Raw genomic sequence first — 21,013 nt, 5'->3', positions numbered from 1 at the left:
CCAAACAAGTTATGTGCAAAATACAACGTTGGGACAGGCATAAGATAGTTATGCCCATTCCAAAAGGGAGAAATCAGAAAGAAGAAGGAGGTGATGGGTCCCAAGCAAGTCTGAAGGCTAGCAATGCAAACTCCAAAAGAGCTTAAGGTTTAAGAATAATCCTCTTTGGCTCAATGCTTTGCCATTTGGACCCACTGGGCTAGCAAAATCACCCCACAGCTCGCTGGAGTGCTCAGTGGCTCACTGTAGAGCCTGGGCCAATTCACAGCTTTTCCCAAGGAGGTCACACCCCAGAGTTTCGCTGGACAGCCCTGCTCCCAGATCTCCAAGTTGTCCCGTACCAAAAAATGTTGGTTTTGACTTTCAAAACTACTCCAGAAGGTAAGCCTACACCTTATTTTTTCACACCCCTTTTTGAGTGAACATGTGTGGTGCCTTTTCTCAGGTGAGGGATATAGAGTGGAAGGGGACAGAGCCTTTCACATTAGCCTTATTTGTGCCAACATCTATTCTTCCCAGCAGAGTATAATGATAAAAACAAAGACAGGGACCCATAGGCCCTTGTAAACCAAGCCTAGATACACACATTCATTAAGAAAAAGTGTTTTTCAGAACGCAACCTAGTTTGCTGTGTATAGGTTATATGATGCTACCCTTATCATTTTAAGTGGCACAAACATTCACACAGGAAGTCAGAGCCTGACTCAAAACAAAAACAACAACAACAACAAAAACCCTCTTCCACTTTCTGACCTTTTCCTTTTGGTTGGACAATATGTTCTAAATTATCATTTGCCATAACCTCAGCCTGAAAATTGTGGGGAAGATGGGGAAGAGGCTGGGGGTATACATTGATGATGACCTTTGACCCTCATGCAAGCTTCCTATTGGTGATAAGACAGAGGCTGGTCCCTAACCATATTAAGAGGGTTCTGATTTTAATTCCAACATGTATATTGGGGGAGGAGGGATTTCCCCAACCACCAAGCAAATCTCTGTTGCCAACTGCGTGTCCTACAATTCAACTGAATTTTGACACCATCTAGCTAAAGATAGTGTCAGATTCCAGAGGTTAAGGGTTCAGTCATACAAGACTGCTCTTCACTTCAGATATACCCAGATTATCATTTGTGCTTCTGACTGACCAGCTGTAGGTTGGAGTTCCAACAGCCCTCTCCTTGGCTTTGATTTATTTGCCACAGCAGCTCACAGAACTCAGAGAAGCACTTGACATACTAGATTACTGGTTTGTTAAAAAGAATATATTTCAGGGACAGCCAGATGGAAGTGATGCATAGGACAAGGTACAGGGAAAGAGTGTGGAGCTTCCATGCCCTCTCCAGGCACCCCACTCTCCCCAAATCTCCATGTGTTCACCAACCCAGAAGCTCTCCAGACTCTGTTCTTTTGAGATTTTATAGAGGCTTCATTACAAAGGCAAGATTGATTAAATCATTAGCCATTGGAAATTGAACTCAATCTCCAGCCCCTCTCCCCTTCCCAGAAGTTGGGGGAGGGGGGACTGAAAGTTCCAACCTTCTAATCATAATCGTTGGTTCTCCTAGCAACCAGCCTCCAGCCTTAGATATTTTCCAAAAGCCATCTCATTAATATAATAAAAGACACCTTAATTGCTCTCAACAGTTAAGAAATTTCAAGGGTTTTAGGAGTTTAGTGCCAGAAATGAGGTCAAAAACCAAATATATACTTCTTTAAAAAATTATATTTACTTATTTGTTTGTTTATATATTTGTTTGTTTGTTTTGGCTGCATTGGGTCTTCATTGCTGCGTGCGGGCTTTCTCTAGTTGCTGCAAGCTGGGGCTACTCTTCATTGTACTGTGTGGGTTTCTCATTGAGGTGGCTTCTCCTGTTGCGGAGCACAGGCACTAGGTATGGGATTCAGTAGTTATGGCACACAGGCTCAGTAGATGTGGTTCATGGGCTCTAGAAAGCAGGCTCAGTAGTTGTGGTGCATGGGCTTAGTTGCTCCGCGGCATGTGGGATCTTCCCGGACCAGGGTTTGAACATGTGTCCCCTGCAATGGCAGGCAGATTCTTTTTTTTGGGCAGGCAGATCCTAACCACTGCATCACCAGGGAAGCCCTGTACTTCTTATTATTAATTACAATATCACATATGTCAGTCAATATATAAGGACTGATTTATAATTTGTACTTAGTCTGATTCACTTAAGAGAAAACAGAAAATGTTTTTATATAATTCACATAATTAAAAATAGAAAAATAGTTTATGTAAAAAAATACGGACAATACTTCTTAACTTTGGGTACATATGACGTGTGACTGTGGGTGGTGAAAGTGAACATGGAAAAGCCAGGCACATGGATTTTGAGGTTTATCACCCTCCTGCACTCCATCTGCCATGCTCTACTTCTCAGGAGTTCAGTTAAAAAGAAAAGAAAAGAAAAAGAAAGTTGGGTCTTCATCTTCATTTGGTTCCTTTCCTTCATTTGAGGAACTCTCAAATTCCTGTTCTCTTCCCTCACGCACTGACTTGGCTGGGACAATTTAGAAAAAAATAAGATGATCAGGGGTGGGAGTGGCCACTTAACTTCTCTCCCTTGAGCCTAAATTAGTTTCTTAGTTTTGCTTTTTCTAACCCTTCCATGGCCCATTGAATTTTTAAGAGAAGTCATGCTCAGCTCAGCTTAACTAATAGAAAGAGAGAGAAGCATTGACCTTAGGAAAAAACGGGAAGTGAGGAGTAGTGAAGGGAGAGAAAGAGCAGAGAAGGAAGAGGAACAGAAGAAGGAAAAAAGTAGGGATTCCTCCTCTGTAAACCATGGAACCCAGGCCTCCAGAAGTTGTCTATATGGAGAATCCCAAAGACTTGAAATGTCTCATTGACAAGCTCACACCTACAAAACTAAAATAATAATGATAGTAGTAATAATAATAATACATGTGTCATTATGTATGTGTCGTTCTACTCACCTGTCAGAGACACTGAAACTCAATTTTGTAAAACTGCAGCTATGGGGAGGAGAGAGGAAGTGGCTAATGCTGAAAGAATCTGCTTCTGTGTGAGGTCTGACACTTGTTAATAGCTTTCTCCTGTTTCTATCATATTTCACTTTCTTGGCACTTCCCCAGTCTTGTATATATCTCACTTCACTCACTATAGGTTTTTGGTATTTGTCAGCAACCTTCTCTAAAGAAAAAAAGGAGATAGTGGTAGGGTGTTGAGCTAAGGACACCATTTATAATGCTTGCTTGGTGAAGGAATGAAAGAAAGTAACCCCCAAAATGACAAAACACAGTCTACTTACACACCATCTAAGCACGTAACAACAGCACTTAATATTCTCTTAAACCCAGGTATATGCAGCTTTACGTAAAAGACAACCCTATACCAAAGAAACAATTCTGAGGTGAGCAGGCAGTTCTACAAGTGCCAAATCCCTTTTTTATCCCCATTATCCATGTGTAATAATACTTATTTCTGAGGCATGATTGCATGTTCAAGGAACTTTCACTGCATTATATCATTTCCTTTATAGAGCAGTCCTCCAAGGTAATCAAGGCAGCAGTTTTAACTAATATTTAGAGATGAAGTACATCAGAAATAACCTGGTGAAGTAAATATATTTATATTTATAATGAATCAAATACCTGAGTTTGTTAAAGACAAGGCTTTGTGATTTTGGATAATCTGGTCAAAATATGTGACCTCTCTATTTATTTTTTCATTTATAAAAACAAGAACACTACCTCTTACCTGGATTATTATAAGGCTTAAATGAAATATTAATAGTGAAAGAGCTATTTCATACTAACTTTCTTCCTGGTACTTAAAAATCTTTCTCAAAGAGGAAGTAGGTGGACCAAGATTCAGAACTTCATTTCCAATTCAGATATTTGTTCTAGCCTGCCGTATACAGATTAATGGTGCTCACATCTCAGCCAGTGGTTAACTTTTCCCCTAAACAGCTGCAGGCTGAACATCTTAAGATACTTTGGTCTTCATAAGAATGGTGATTCTGAATATGACACAGTCCATCTTCATGAGGTTTCTCACCACGTTCTTGCAAAGATAGACAAGTAAACAAATAATTGCTATTAATTACTGTGGAAGCCGTAACATCAAAGAGTTTCTGGTCTTAAGTAGGGGCTATTCCAATTGTGGACCAGCTAGTTTGTGGCAGTAAACCCACCATATGTCGATCTTCTTCTGGTGAAAAAGTGTCTGCTGTGTGAGCTTACCACTTCACTGTTGCACATCTACTAACATTTCTGAGAGAAACTGAAAGTCCCCCTACCCCAGGACCTACTTACCATTGTCTGAAAAAAGAAAAAGACAAAATCAAAAAGGAGAATTCTTCCTAAGGTTAATTTCAGAATATATATCCAACATGATTCCATAGGAAGTAGTAACATGGTCACATAATATTCACCTCTGGTTTCTCAAAGAACAGAGAAATAATCTTCACATGCATCTCATCTCATCAGTCTATAAAAGCCAGAGACATTTCCAAAAGGAGCCGAAATAGTTTAATACAAACATCTTAGCTTTCGAAAACTGACACTAGTTGGTTATTTAAGAGAGAAAGTCAGTTTAGAAAGAAATTGCGGAAGCTTCATGATGGTGGAAGAGTAAGACGTGGAGATCACCTTCCTCCTCAAATATACATCAGAAATACAACTGCATGTGGAACAACTCCTTCAGAACACTTACTGAACGCTGGCAGAAGATCTCAGACCTCCCAAAAGCCACAAATCCCCACAAATCCTGGGTAGGGCAAAAGAAAAAAAGAAAAAGCAGAGACAAAGAATACGGATGGGACCTGCACCAGTGGGAGGGAGCTGTGAAGGAAGAAAGGTTTCCACACACTAGGAAGCCCTTTCGCGGGCAGAGACTGTGGGTGGTGGAGGGGGGGAGCTTCAGAACTGCGGAGGAGAGCACAGCAACAGGGGTGCGGAGGGCAAAGTGGAGAGATTCCCGCACAGAGGAGAGATTCCCGCACAGAGGATCGGTGCCGACCGGCACTCACCAGCCCGAGAGGTTTGTCTGCTCACTCGCCGGGTCAGGCGGGGGCTGGGAGCCGAGGCTCGGGCTTCGGAGGTTGGATCCCAGGGAGAGGACTGGCGACATGAACACAACCTGAAGGGGTTAGTGCGCCACAGCTACACAGGAGGGAGTCCGGGAAAAAGTCTGGAACTGCCGAAGAGGCAAGAGACTTTATCTTGCCTCTTTGTTTCCTGGTGTGCGAGGAGAGGGGATTAGGAGCACTGCTTAAAGGAGCTCCAGAGACAGGCGTGAGCTGCGGCTATCAGCGCAGACAACAGAGACGGGCATGAAATGCTAAGGTTGCTGCCGCCGCCACCAAGACGCCTGTGTGCGAGCACAGGTCACTCTCCACAGCTCCCCTCCCAGGAACTAGTGCAGTCCACCACTGCCAGGGTCCCGTGATCCAGGGACAACTTCCCCGGGAGAATGCACGGCGTGCCTCAGGCTGGTACAATGTCATGCTGGCCTCTGCCGCCGCAGGCTCGCCCCACATACGTGCCCCTCCCTCCCCCTGGCCTGAGTGAGCCAGAGCCCCCGAATCAGCTGCTCCCTTAATCCCGTCCTGTCTGGGCAGGAACAGACACCCTTAGGCGACCTACACACAGGGGCGGGTCCAAATCCAAAGGTGAATCCCAGGAGCTGTGCGAAAAAGAAGAGAAAGGGAAATCTCTCCCAGCAGCATCAACAGCAGCAGACTAAATCTCCACAATCAACTTGATGTACCCTGCATCTGTGGAATACCTGAATAGAGACAACGAATCATCCCAAATCAAGGAGGTGGACTTTGGGAGCTGCGATATATATATTTTTTTTCACTTTTTCTCTTTTTGTGAGTTTGTATGTGTATACTTCTCTGTGTGATTTTATCTGTATAACTTTGCTTTTACCATTTGTCCTAGAGTTCTGTCTATCCGTTTTTTTTTTTCTTTCTTTCTTTTCTTTTTTTCTTTAAGTATAGTTTTTAGCACTTGCTATCATTGGTGGAATTGTTTTTTGGTTGGTTGCTCTCTTCTTTCATTCTTTCTTTCTTTTTATTTTTTTATTACATAAAAATTTTTTAATAATTATTTTTTATTTTAATAACTATTTTATTTTACTTTATTTTACTATATTTTCTTCTTTCTTTCTTTTCCCCCCCTTTTATTCTGAGCCACGTGGATGACTGGCTCTTGGTGTTCAAGCCAGGAATCAGGGCTGTGTCTCTGAGGTGGTAGAGCCAAGTTCAGGACACTGGTCCACAAGAGACTGCCCAGATCCACTCATTGGCGAAATCTCCCAGAGATATCCATCTCAATGCCAAGACGCAGCTCCACTCATTGACCATCAAGCTACAGTGCAGGACACCCTATGCCAAACAAGTAGCAAGACAGGAACACAACCGCATCCATTAGCACAGAGGCTGCCTAAAATCATAATATGGCCACAGACAACCCAAAACAAAGCACTAGATGTGGACCTGTACACCAGAAAGACAGGATCCAGCCTAATTCACAAGAACACAGGCACTAGTTCCCTCCACCAGGAACCCTACACAACGCACTGAACTAGCCTTAGGCCCAGAGGACAGACACCAAAAACAATGGGAACTACAAACCTGCAGCCTGCGAAAAAGAGTAAGTTAAGCAAAATGAGAAGACAGAGAAACATACGGCAGATGAAGGAGCAAGGCAAAAACCCACCAGATGTAACAAATGAAGAGGAAATAGACAGTTTACCTGAAAAAGAATTCAGAATAATGATAGTAAAGATGATACAAAATCTTGCAAATAATAGAATGGAGAAAATACAATAAACATTTAACAAGTAGCTAGAAGAACTAAAGAGCAAACAAACAGTGATGAACAACACAGTAAATGAAATTAAAATTCTCTAGAAGACATCAGTAGCAGAATAACTGAGGCAGAAGAACGGATAACTGACCTGGAAAATAAAATAGTGGAAATAACTACTGCAGAGCAGAATAAAGAAAAAAGAATGAATAGAATTGAGGAAAGTCTCAGAGACCTCTGGGACAACATTAAACACACCAACATTCGAATTACAGGGGTCTCAGAGGAAGAAGAGAAAAAGAAAGGGAATAAGAAAATATTTGAAGAGATTATAGTTGAAAACTTCCCTAATATGGGAAAGGAAATAGTTAATCAAGTCCAGGAAGCACAGAGAGGCACATACAGGATAAATCCAAGGAGAAACATGCCAAGACACATATTAATCAAACTATCAAAAATTAAATACAAAGAAAAAATATTAAACACAGCAAGAGAAAAATAACACACTAGGGAATCCCCATAAGGATAACAACTGAACTTTCAGCAGAAACTCTGCAATCCAGAAGGGAGTGGCAGGACATATTTAAAGTGATGAGGGAAAAAACCTACAACCAAGATTACTCTACACAGCAAGGATCTCATTCAGATTTCACAGATAATAAAACCTTTACAGACAAGCAAAACCTAAGAGAATTCAGAACCACCAAACCAGCTTTACAACAAATGCTAAAGGAACTTCTCTATGTAGGAAACACAAGAGAAGGAAAACACCTACAATAATAAACCCAAAACAATTAAGAAGATGGTAATAGGAACTTACATATCGATAAGTACCTTAAATGTAAATTGATTAAATGCTCCAACCAAAAGACATAGACTGGCTGAATGGATACAAAAACAAGACCTGTACATATGCTGTCTACAAGAGACCGACTTCAGACCTAGGGACACATACAGATTGAAAGTGAGTGGATGGATAAAGATATTCCATGCAAATGGAAATCAAAAGAAAGAGGGAGTAGCATTCTCATATCAGACAAAATAGACTTTAAAACAAAGACTATTACAAGAGAAAAAATAAAGGATACTACATAATGATCAAGGGATCAATCCAAGAAGAAGATATAACAATTGTAAATATTTATGCATCCAAAATAGGAGCACCTCAATACATAAGGCAAATGCTAACAGCCATAAAAGGGGAAATTGAAAGTAACACAATCATAGTAGGAGACTTAAACACCCCACTTTCACCAATGGACAGATCATTCAAAATGAAAATAAATAAGGACACACAAGCTTTAAATGATACATGAAACAAGATGGACTTAATTAATATTTATAGGACATTCCATCCAAAACAACAGAATACACATTCTTCTCAAGTGCTCATGGAACATTTTCCAGGATAGATCATATCTTGGGTCAGAAATCAACCCTTGGTAAATTTAAGAAAATAGAAATCATATCAAGTATCTTTTCTGACAACAATGCTATGAGACTAGATATCAATTATAGGAAAAAATCTGTAAAAAATAAAAACATGAAGGCTAAACAATACACTACTTAACAACCAAGAGATCAATGAAGAAATCAAAGAGGAAATCAAAAAATACCTAGAAACAAATGACAATGAAAACACAACGACCCAAAATCTATGGGATGCAGCAAAAGCAGTTCTAAGAGGGAAGTTTATAGCAATACAATCCTACCTTAAGAAACAAGAAACATCTCAAATAAACAACCTAAGCTAACACCTAAAGCAATTAGAGAAAGAAGAAGAACAACAACAACAAAAAAAAACCAAAGTTAGCAGAAGAAAAGAAATCATAAGGATCAGAGGAGAAAGAAATGAACAAAATGATAGCAAAGATCAATAAAACTAAAAACTGGTTCTTTGAGAAGATAAAAAAATTGATAAACCATTAGTCAGACTCATCAAGAAAAAAGGGGAGAAGACTCAAAAAAATAGAATTACAAATGAAAAAGGAGAAGTAACAACTGACACTGCAGAAATACAAAGGGTCATGAGAGATTACTACAAGCAACTCTATGTCAATCAAATGGACAACCTGGAAGAAATGGACAAATTCTTAGAAATGTACAACCTTCCGAGAATGAACCATGAAGAAATAGAAAATAAAAAGACCGATGACAAGCACTGAAATTGAAACTGTGATTAAAAATCTTCCAACAAACAAAAACCCATGACCAGACAGCTTCAAAGGTGAATTCTATCAAACATTTAGAGAAGAGCTAACACCTATTCTCTCAAACTCTTCCAAAATATAGCAGAGGGAGGAACACTCCCAAACTCATTCTACAAAGATGTCACAAAGATAGAAAACTACAGACCAGTATCACTGATGAAAATAGATGCAAAAATCCTCAACAGAATATTAGCAAACAGAATCCAATAGCACATTAAAAGAATCATACACCACAATCAAGTGGGGTTTATCCCAGGAATGCAAGGATTCTTTAATATATACAAATCAATCAATGTGATGCACCATATTAACAAATTGAAGGAGAAAAACCATATGATCATCCCAATAGATGCAAAGAAAGCTTTCAACAAAGTCAACACCCATTTATGATAAAAACCCTCAGGAAAATAGGCATATTTCCTCAAAATTTCCTCAAAATATTAAACGCCATATATGACAAAATCATAGCCAATATCGTCCTCAATGGTGAAAAGATGAAACCATTTACACTAAGGTCAGGAACAAGACAAGCTTGCCCACTCACATCACTATTATTCAACAGAGCTTTGCAAGTTTTAGCCACAGCAATCAGAGAAGAAAAAGAAATAAAGGGAATCCAAATCAGAAAAGAAGAAGTAAAGCTGTCACTATTTGCAGATGACATGATACTATACATAGAGAATTCTAAAGATGCTACCAGAAAACTACTAGAGCTAATCAATGAATTTGGTAAAGTAGCAGGATAGAAAATTAATGCACAGAAATCTCTTGCATTCTTATACATTAATGATGAAAATTCTGAAAGTGAAATTAAGAAAACACTCCCACTTACCATTGCAACAAAAAGAATAAAATATCTAGGAATAAACTTACCTAAGGAGACAAAAGACCTGTATGCAGAAAATTATAAGACACTGATGAAAGAAATTAAAGATGATACAAACAGATGGAGAGATATACCATGTTCTTGGAATGGAAGAATCAACATTGTGAAAATGACTCTACTACACAAAGCAATCTACAGATTCAATGCAATCCCTATCAAACTACCACTGGCATTTTTCACAGAACAAAACCAAAAATGTTCACAATTTGTATGGCAACACAGGAGACTCCGAATATCCAAAACAGTCTTGAGAAAGAAAAACGGAGCTGAAGGTATCAGGCTCCTTGACTTCAAACTATACTACAAAGCTACGGTAATGAAGACAGTATGGTACTGGCACAAAAACAGAAATATACATCAGTGGAACAGGATAGAAAGCCCAGAGATAAACCAATGCACACATGGGCACCTTAATGTTGATAAAGGAGGCAAGAATATACAGTGGAGAAAATACAGCCTCTTCAATAAGTGGTGCTCAGATAACTGGACAGCTGCATGTAAAAGAATGAAATAAGAACATTCCCTAACACCATACACAAAAATAAACTCAAAATAGATTAAAGATCTAAATGAAAGGTCAGACACTAGAAAATGCTTAGGGGAACACATAGGCAGAACACTCTATGACATAAATGACAGCAAGATCCTTTATTACCCACCTCCTAGAGAAATGGAAATACAAACAAAAGTAAACAAATGGGACCTAACGAAACTTAAAACCTTTAGCACAGCAAAGGAAACCAAAAACAAGACAAAAAGGCAACTCTCAGAATAGGAGAAGATATTTGCAAATGAAGCAACTGACAAAGGATTAATCTCAAAAATATACAAGTATCACATGTAGCTCAATATCAAAAAAACAAACAACCCAATCCAAAAGTGGGCAAAAGGCCTAAATAGACATCTCTCCAAAGAAGCTACACAGGTTGCCAACAAACAAGGGAAAGAATGCTCAATGTCATTAATCATTAGAGAAATGCAAATCAAAACTACAATGAGATATCATCTCACACCAGTCAGAATGGCCATCCTCAAAAAATCTACAAAAAATAAATGCTGGAGAGGGTGTGGAGAAAAGGTAACCCTCTTGCACTATTGGTGGAAATGTAAATTGATACAGCTACTATGGAGAACAGTATGGAGGTTCCTTAAAAAACCAAAAATAGAACTACCATATGACCCAGCAATCCCATTACTGGGCATATATCCTGAAAAAACGAGAATTCAAAAAGAGTCATGTACCACAATGTTCATTGCAGTTCTATTTGCAATAACCAGGACATGGAAGCAACCTAAGTGTCCATCAATAGATGAATGGATAAAGAAGATGTGGCATGTATATACAGTGGAATATTACTCAGCCATAAAAAGAAGAGAAATTGAGTTATTTATATTGAGGTAGATGGACCTAGAGTATGTCATATCAAGTGAAGTAAGTCAGAAAGAGAAAAAACAATACTGTGTGCTAACACATATATATGTAATCTACAAAAATAAATAAACAAAGGTCATGGAGAACCAGAGGCAAGTTGGGAATAAAGACACAGACTTACTAGAGAGGGGACTTGAGGAAATGGGGAGGGGGAAGGATAAGCTGGGACAAAATGGGACAATGGTGTGGACATATATACACTACCAAACATAAAATAGATAGCTAGTGGGAAGTAGCTGCATAGCACAGGGATATCAGCTTGGTGCTTTGTGACCACTTGGAGGAGTGGGATAGGGAGGGAGGGAGGCACAAGAGGGAAGTGATATGGTGACATATGTATATGTAAAACTGATTCACTTTGTTATAAATCAGAAACTAAAACACCATTGTAAAGAAATTATACTCCAATAAAGATGTTTAAAATAAATAAATAACCATTTAAAACGTTAGAACTTTGTATATATTTTGACCCAGGAATAAATAATAAATAATAAATATATAAATAAATAAATAACAAAACTTTAAAAAAAAGAAAGAAATTGCCCATCCACCAAATTATTTTAACTTAAAAATTACAGATGAGTATTTATTTACTATTCTTTCAAAATAGGATCAAAGTAAATTTTCTGAATGAGAGTCTGCCAACTCGAGTTCTTTTTCTTAGAAAGAATAATCATAAATCATAACTGTGCCTGTGATATTTGTGACTTTCAGTCTCATTTTTTTTGTTTTTGTCTTTGTTTTTTTTTCGTTTCACAATGTTAATTCTTCCAAGAACATGGTATATCTCTCCATTTATTTGTATCATCTTTAATTTTTTTCATCAGTGTCTTATAATTTTCTGCATACAGGTCTTTTGTCTCCTAAGGTGCGTTTAATCCTCGATATTTTATTCTTTTTGTTGCAATGATAAATGGGAGTGGTTTCTTAATTTCACTTTCAGAATTTTCATCATTAGTGTATAGGAATGCCAGAGATTTCTGTGCATTAATTTTGTATCTGCTAGTTTACCAAATTCATTGTTTAGCTCTAGTAGTTTTCTGGCACCATCTTTAGGATTCTCTATGTATAGTATCATGTCATCTGCAAACAGTGAAATCTTTACTTCTTCTTTTCTGATTTGGATTCCTTTTATTTCTTTTTTTTCTCTGATTGCTGTGGCTAAAACTTGCAAAGCTCTGTTGAATAATAGTGATGCGAGTGGGCAAGCTTGTCTTGTTCCTGACCTTAGTGTAAATGGTTTCATCTTTTCACCATTGATATCAATGTTGGCTGCGGGTTTGTCATACCTGGCCTTTATTTTGTTGAGGTAAGTTCCCTCTATGCCTACTTTCTGGAGGGTTTTAATCATAAATGGGTGTTGAATTTTATCAAAAGATTTCTCTGCATCTATTGAGCTGATCATATGTTTTTTCTCCTTCAATTTGTTAATATGGTGTATCACATGGATTTGCCTATATTGAAGAATGCTTGCTTTCCTGGGATAAACCTCACTTGATCATGGTGTATGATCCTTTTAATGTGCTGTTGGATTTTGTTTGCTAGTGTTTTGTTGAGGATTTTTGAATCTATGTTCATCAGTGATATTGGCCTGTAGTTTTCTTTCCTTGTGACATCTTTGTCTGGTTTTGGTATCAGGGTGATGGTGGCATCGTAGATTGTGTTTGGGAGTGTTCCTCCCACTGCTATATGTTGGAAGAGTTTGAGAAGGATAGGTGTTAGCTCTTCTCTAAATCTTTGATAGAATTCACCTGTGAAGGTGTCTGGTCCTGGGCTTTCTGTTGGAAGATTTTTAATCACAGTTTCAATTTCAGTGCCTGTGATTGGTCTGTTCATATTTTCTATTTCTTTCTGATTCAGTCTTGGAAGGTTGTTCATTTCTGAGAATTTGTCCGTCTCTTCCAGGTTGCCCATTATATTGGCATATAGTTGCTTGTAGTAATCTCTCATGATCCTTTGTATTTCTGCAGTGTCAGTTGTTACTTCTCCTTTTTCATTTGTAATTCTATTGATTTGAGTCTTCTCTCTTTTTTTCTTGATGAGTCCGGTTAATGATTTATCAATTTTTTTATCTTCTCAAAGAACCAGCTTTTAGTTTTATTGATCTTTGCTATGGTTTCCTTCATTTCTTTTTCATTTATTTCTGATCTGATCTTTATGTTTTCTTTCCTTCTGTTAACTTTGGGGTTATTTTGTTGTTCTTTTTCTAATTGCTTTAGATGTAAGGTTTGGTTTTTTATTTGAGATGTTTCTTGTTTCTTAAGGTAGGATTGTATCGTTATAAACTTCCCTCTAGAACTGCTTTTGCTGCATCCCATAGGTTATGGGTCATCATGTTTTCATTGTCATTTGTTTCTAGGTATTTTTTTTTTCATTTCCTCTTTGATTTCTTCAGGGATGTCTTAGTTATTAAGTATTGTATTGTTTAACCTCCATGTGTTTTTATTTTTTACAGATTTTTTTCCTGTAATTGATATCTAATCTCATAGCATTGTGGTCGGAAAAGACAGTTGATATAATTTCAATTTTCTGGAATTTAGCAAGACTTTGTTTGTGACTCAAGATATGATCTATCCTGGAGAATGTTCCATGAGCACTTGAGAAGAATGTGTATTCTGTTGTTTTTGGATAGAATGTCGTATAAATATCAATTAAGTCCATCTTGTTTAATGTATCATTTAAAGCTTGTGTGTCCTTATTTATTTTCATTTTGGATGATCTGTCCATTGGTGAAAGTGGGGTGTTAATCCCCTACTATGATTGTGCTACTGCTGATGTCCCCTTTTATGGCTGTTTGTATTTGCATTATGTATTGAGGTGCTCCTATGCTGGGCACATATATATTTAAAATTTTGTATATTCTCTTGGATTGATCCCTTGATCATTATGTAGTGTCCTTCTTTGTCTCTTGTAATAGTCTTTGTTTTAAAGTCTATTTTGTCTGATATGAGAATTGCTACTCTCGCTTTATTTGATTTCCATTTGCATGAAATATATTTCTCCATCCCCTCACTTTCAGTCTGTATGTGTTCCTAGGTCTGACGTGTCTCTTGTAGACAGCATATATACAGGTCTTGTTTTTCTATCCATTCAACAAGTCTATGGCTTTTGCTTGGAGCATTTAACCCATTTACATTTAAGGTAATTATCAATATGTATGTTCCTATTACCATTTTATTAATTGTTTTAAGTTTGTTATTGTAGGTCTTTTCCTTCTCTTGTGTTTCCAGCCTAGAGAAGTTCCTTTAGCATTTGTTGTAAAGCTCGTTTGGTGGTGCTGAATTCTCTTAGCTTTTGCTTGTCTGTAAAGGTTTTAATTTCTCCGTCAAATCTGAATGAGATCCTTGCTGGATAGAGTAATCTTGGTTGTAGGTTATTCCCCTTCATCACTTTAAACATGTCCTGCCACTCCCTTCTGGATTGCAGAATTTCTGCTGAAAGTTCAGCTAGTAACCTTATGGGGATTCCCTTGTATGTTATTTGTTGTTTTTCCCTTGCTGCTTTTAATAGATTTTCTTTGTGTTTAGTTTTTGATATTTTGATTAATATGTGTCTTGGTGTGTTTCTCCTTCGATTTATCCTGTATGGGACTCTCTGTCCTTCCTGGACTTGATTAACTATTTCCTTTCCCATATTAGGGAAGTTTTCAACTATAATCTCTTCAAATATTTTCTCAGCCCCTTTCTTTGTCTCTTCTTCTTCTGCGACCCCTATAGTTTGATTGTTAGTGAGTTCAATGTTGGCCCAGAGATCTCTAAGACTGTCCACAATTCTTTTCATTCTTTTTTCTTTATTCTGCTGTGCAGTAATTATTTCTCCTTTTTTCTTCCAGGTCACTTATCTGTTCTGCCTCAGTTATTCTGCTACTGATGTCTTCTAGAGAATTTTTAATTTCATTTATTGTGTTGTTCATCACTGTTTGTTTGTTCTTTAGTTCTTCTAGGTCCTTGTTAAATGTTTCTTGTATTTTCTCCATTCTATTTCCAAGATTTTAGATCATCTTTACTATCATTATTCTGAATTCTTTTTCAGATGTCTGGTCTCAGTGGCTTCGGTTGGTTCAGTGGATTGTGTAGGCTTCCTGGTGGTGGGGACTAGTGCCTGTGTTCGGGTGGATGAGGTTGGATCTTATCTTTCTGTTGGGAAGGTCCACGTCTGGTGGTGTGTTTTGGGGTGTCTGTGGCCTTATTATGATTTTAGGCAGCCTCTCTGCTAATGGGTGGCATTGTGCTTCTTTCTTGTTAGTTGTTTGGCATACGGTGTCCACCACTGGAGCTTGCTGGTCTTTGAGTGGAGCTGGGTCTTGGCATTGAGATGGAGATCTCTGGGAGATTTTTGGCATTTGATATTCCATGGAGATGGGAGGTCTCTTGTGGACCAGTGTCCTGAATTTTATTCTCCCACCTCAGAGGCAAAGCCCTGACACTTGGCTGGAGCACCAAGAGCCTCTCATCCACACAGCTTAGATAAAAGGGAGATAAGAGTGAAAGAAAGAAAGAAGATAAAATTTTTTTAAAAAGTTCTTAAAGTAAAAATAATTCTCAAAAAAAAATTAAAGTAATAAAAAAAAAGAAAGAAAGAAGAGAGCAACTAAACCAAAAAACAAACCCACCAATGGTAACAATCGCTAAAAACTATACAGAAAAAAAAAAAAAAGAAAGAAAGAAAATGGACAGACAGAACCCTAAGACAAATGGTAAAAGCAAAGCTATACAGACAAAATCACAAATAGAAGCATACACATACATACTCACAGGAAGAGAAAAAGGGAAATATATATATATATATATTGTTGCTTCCAAAATCCACCTCCTCAATTTGGGATAATTCGTTGTCTATTCTGGTATTCCACAGATGCAGGGTACATCAAGTTGATTGTGGAGCTTTAATCTGCTGCTCCAGATTCTGCTCGGAGAGATTTCCCTTTCTCTTCTTAGTTCGCACATCTCCTGGGGCTCAGCTTTGAATTTGGCCCCGCCTCAGCTTGTAGGTCGCCAGCGTGCATCTGTTCTTCGCTCAGACAGGACGGGGTTAAAGGAGCAGCTGATTTGAGGGCTCTGGGTCACTCAGGCCTGGGGGAGGGAGGGGTACGGAGTGCGGGGCGAGCCTGCAGCAGCAGAGGCCGGCGTGACGTTGCACCAGCCTGAGGCATGCCGTGCGTTCTCCCGGGGAAGTTGTCCCTGGATACTGGAACGCTGGCAGTGGTGGGCTGCACAGGCTCCCAGGAGGGGAGGTGTGGATAGTGACCTGTGCTCGCACACAGGCTTCTTGGTGGCTGCAGCAGCAGCGTTAGCATCACATGCCCTCCTCTGGGGTCTGCACTGATAGCCACGTCTCGCACCCATCTCTGGAGCTCCTTTAAGCAGCGCTCTTAATCCCCTCTCCTCGTGCACCAGGAAACAAAGAGTCAAGAAAAGGTTTCTTGCCTCTTCAGCAGGTCCAGACTTTTCCCCAGACTCCCTGCCAGCTAGCCGTGGCGCACTAGGCCCCTTTAGGCTGTGTTCACGCTGCCAACCCCAGTCCTCTTCCTGGGGTCTGATCTCCGAAGCCTAAGCCTCAGCTCCCAGGCCCCGCCCGCCCTGGCGGGTGAGCAGACAAGCCTCTCGGGCTGGTGAGTGCTATTCCGCAGTGATCCTCTGTGCGTGAATCTGTCCGCTTTGCCCTCCGCACCCCTGTTACTGCGCTCTCCTCTGCGGCTCCGAAGCTTCCCCCCTCTGCCACCCACAGTCTCCACCCACCAAGGACCTTCCTAGTGTGTGGAAACCTTTCCTCCTTCACAGCTCCCTCCCCGAGGCGCAGGTCCTGTCCCTATTCTTTTGTCCCTGTTTTTTCTTTTGCCCTACCCAGGCACGCGGGGGAGTTTCTTGCCTTTTAGGAGGTCTTCTGCCAGCGTTCAGTAAGTGTTCTGTAGGAGTCGTTCCACATGTAGATGTATTTCTGATGTATTTGTGGGGAGGAAGGTGATCTCTGTGTCTTACTCTTCCACCATCTTGAAGCTCCCTTATCTTTTTTTTTTTTTTTTTTTTTTTGAGTGGAGGGAAAACTTGAAGCGCTTGCAAACCAATCTAACATATATAAGTTTGCTAAAATCCTACAACTGGCCTTAGGTAAGGAGTCACTCAGTGGTGATAGTAGATGAAAGTAATCTACTAGTTATAAGTATTCAGCATTCTATGGACACCAATTCATATGTTTTTTCAAAGAAAATGAGGTTTATTGGTCAATCAAGGAGTAAGTTAAGCAGAGGCCAGCTAAGAGCCTCTACTGTATGTTCTGTTTCTGTTGATAATCCCAGGACAGCTCTTAAAGTACATTAAGAATATGCAGTTAATAATACTTAAATTGCTTCTGTCAACAACAAAGCCAGAGCTGAATTCTCTGATGAGGCTTTAGGTGCTGATACTTTGTATTGTTGCTTGTGATGAGGTCCTCATTTTTAAGATATCAGAGGCTTAATGCATGTGTTTGTTGAGTGGGGGAATTTATTTCTCCAGAGACAGGATACAGGTTTGCTTTGGGGCAGGACCAGTTTCTCAAAACAAAACAAAACAAATGTAGAACATAGTTTTTTGAATCTGCCCATGCACTTTGGAAAGTTCTAGCATATGACCCCAGAATTCTGAGCTACAAAGAAGAAGAGATATTTTCATTTTGAAAAAAATGCCTATATGACTCATTTTGACTCTACTCAACTCTGCATGATGCTTCTGGAGTCTAGAATGTCTGCTTCTGAATAGCAGGAGTTTCATTCTAAGGAAGGATGATCCTACCAGGATAAAACTGAAATTGTGCTTAGGTCAACCACAGACTGATTCATGTCCAAATGGTAGAAAATCATCCTCCACCATATTATCAGTCATACTTTACATGGTAGTAAATATTTAGAGTTCATTCACCGTCTGATAGGTATTACACAGTCCAGTATTGGATTTGAAATCTTAAGCACATGTATGAAATTTTATCTGCATCTGACACATGCTGATACACTTAACTTTTAACACTGGTTTTGGGATCTGTTCTGACCATTCCTGCTTTTATTCTTTTGGGCCTTTTGTTTGTATCATTTATATTCTTCTTTTTGAAAAATGCACATGAATAATGTAACTAATGCTTCTCATGCATCTCTTTTGCTTCTGCAGGAGGAATTTTTGAAACTGTGGAAAATGAACCTGTTAATGTTGAAGAATTAGCGTTCAAGTTTGCAGTCACCAGCATTAACAGAAATCGAACCCTGATGCCTAACACCACATTAACCTATGACATTCAGAGAATTAACCTTTTTGATAGTTTTGAAGCCTCACGGAGAGGTAACTATTTTCACACTTTTAAAAGCTTCTTTGGGTGATATGTCTGCTCTACAAGTCAACTTCTTTTTGCTACCTGCTCTTTTTCAAAGTGGACATCTCTGTGCAAATGGGTTTGCAGGAACTTTTGGTGCAAGATGTCACTGTCCAGTACAATCTGAACCATCCTAATGGATGTTGCCTAGCTCTGTTTTCTGGGCCTTTCTGATTAGCTTAGCCTTCAGTGCCCTCCACTCTATGATTAACTGGTTCAGCTGAGAATGGAAAATGTCAAGCTTGATCTGTTTTTTCCTTCCTGAGGCTGAGACACCACCATGAAATTGTACAGTGCAGTCAAATAAAACTTTGTGGAAGGTCATACGCAATTAGCATGTGGAAATGCCCACAACACACAGAATTCACAACCTGAATCTTAACAGGTTGTGAGCTACTGGGTTTACCTACCATCCTCTCAAATAATTTTCTAACCCCTTTCCACAGATCATAGAAATGTGAAGATTATAAACATTGAATCATTATGTTTTACACCTGAAATGTTATAATGTTATGTGTTGATTATATGTCAATTTTAAAAAAGGAAAAAATTAAGAAAAAAATTAATGGAACAGTACAAGCAATCAAGCAAGCAAGGGACTTGGGGTCAAAGAAAATTAAACCTAGGAGAACAATCTCCGCATTTGATTCCCTTTTGCATCTGAAAAGAAGACAAGTTCCTAAAAAGTAATCTAATTTGTACGCAGGCTGCAAGGTTTGTCTCATGGAAAGAGTCATTGGAAGGGTGGGGCTTGTTTGCACATCCTTCAGACACTTCCAAGATGACTCTTTGAAGCCACATTTGACATGCTTGAAGGCTGGCCTCTAACTAGGGAGTTGTTGGACCTCCATACAGGAGTTTGTGTGGGTACATCACCCCAGAATAGGAGAGGCTCTTTCTCTCCTAGAGGAAAGCTTTGCCCATCAAACACACACAAGTAAATGGAATACAATGAATGCCATGTTCATGCTGATTTCTAAGTAACTAAATATTGATTGTTTCCACATAGAATTAACCCAGTTTGGATTGCACCTAGTAGACTCTTCTGCAAGATTCTTAGTGTCCCTTAAAAAAAAAATGTGAAACTTGTTCTCCTGGGAGCACAGATGAAAATGGAATAGTATAATGATTTTTTTTTTTTTTTTTTTTTTTACTGTATGGCATGATCTTAGTATAAGAATATTTTATTTTCAAAGATGGATGGAGTTGTAGGTACTATAGAGGTCAGAGTTGTCTATGACAAATAATAAAATGCTATGTTTATACAGCACTTTAAAGTTTACAAGGCATCTTTACATAAATTATCTCTATGTGTTAGATCTCTATCTTCCTCTCTCCATATCTCCCTTTCTGTGCCTCTGTCTGTCTCTGTTTCTCTCTCTCTGCTTCTCTCTGTCTCTCTCTCTCTCTCTCTGTCTCTCTCTCTCACACACACACTCACACAAAACATTGTTGAATAAATACCCCAGAAAGCCAACCACATTTAAAATCCAAAGCGTTTTTGTGACCTGAAGTACCTGCCATACTTGTAAATTAAACACCCCCAAAACTTCTTAAAACTGGTAATTTGCTGGCAAACAGAATTCAAAAGGATTGCTTTTTTGTCAAGTAATATTAGCATCCCAGAGCTAAATATTAGCAGGAATCTCAATCCACCGCCTACTCTAGATGAAGTAATAGTTCATATACTTTCATGCCCTCATTTTTTCTTGCTAACCAATGAAAGCACATCCAGAAAATGAGCTTCTGAGGACAGTTTTCACTTCTAGCACTTAATACAGAAAGTTATGTCTGCATACCTCATGTGATAATTCAGTACCGAAGAGCACAGTGTCAGAAAGTTCCTTGTGAACATTTGCTGTCCCACAGATATTTGAAATATGGCTCTCAAATATTACTTATTAATTTTTCTCTCTAAATCAAGTCAGATAATTTTGACAAAGCCATATAATTTTTATACTTATTTTTATTTGTATGATGGCATTATGATAAAAATTGACAATTTCATTTAAATATTTTGCTATTATTTAATTCAAATATTCAACTATTGTTTCTTGGCAGTTCCAAATCCCTTTAAACTAGAATTAAAATGTAAATTTGAAATGTTTTTACATTTATATTTAATGCCAGTATAAATTTATGCCAGCATAAAATGAGTAGGCACTATTTTACATTGTCATAGAAGATAATCTGTCCCAACATTTCTGGAAGGAAATTTGGTTTATATGTATCAAGTGACTTAAAAATATCAATACCCTTTAATTACAGATTTCAATCTACTCAAAGAAAATAATGTAAAATTTAGAGAAAAATATAAGAACTAAGATAAGTGCTTATAATATTACTTAT

At 38.6% G+C, this 21,013-nt stretch overlaps 1 protein-coding gene across 12 annotated transcripts in view; it reads left to right on the top strand.

The window, feature by feature from the left end:
• Window positions 1-21,013, top strand: part of GRIK1 (glutamate ionotropic receptor kainate type subunit 1) — a gene marked incomplete at both ends in the record, with an annotated part of 423,407 nt that overhangs the window by 242,713 nt on the left and 159,681 nt on the right. For 7 of the 12 annotated variants that reach the window (XM_082654756.1, XM_082654753.1, XM_082654754.1 and 4 more), the window contains one exon: window positions 18,466-18,633. The exons of the other annotated variants lie outside the window; for them this stretch is intronic. In XM_082654756.1, the coding sequence (XP_082510882.1) occupies window positions 18,466-18,633 (168 nt within the window). The remainder of the gene's footprint in view (window positions 1-18,465; window positions 18,634-21,013) is intronic. 12 annotated transcript variants of the gene reach the window in all.

This window comes from Grampus griseus (assembly GCF_964374135.1).
Source record: "Grampus griseus genome assembly, chromosome: 5".
Lineage (NCBI taxonomy): Eukaryota > Metazoa > Chordata > Mammalia > Artiodactyla > Delphinidae > Grampus > Grampus griseus.
Note: the sequence above shows the minus strand (reverse complement) of the source record. Positions and strands in the feature narration are given on the sequence as shown.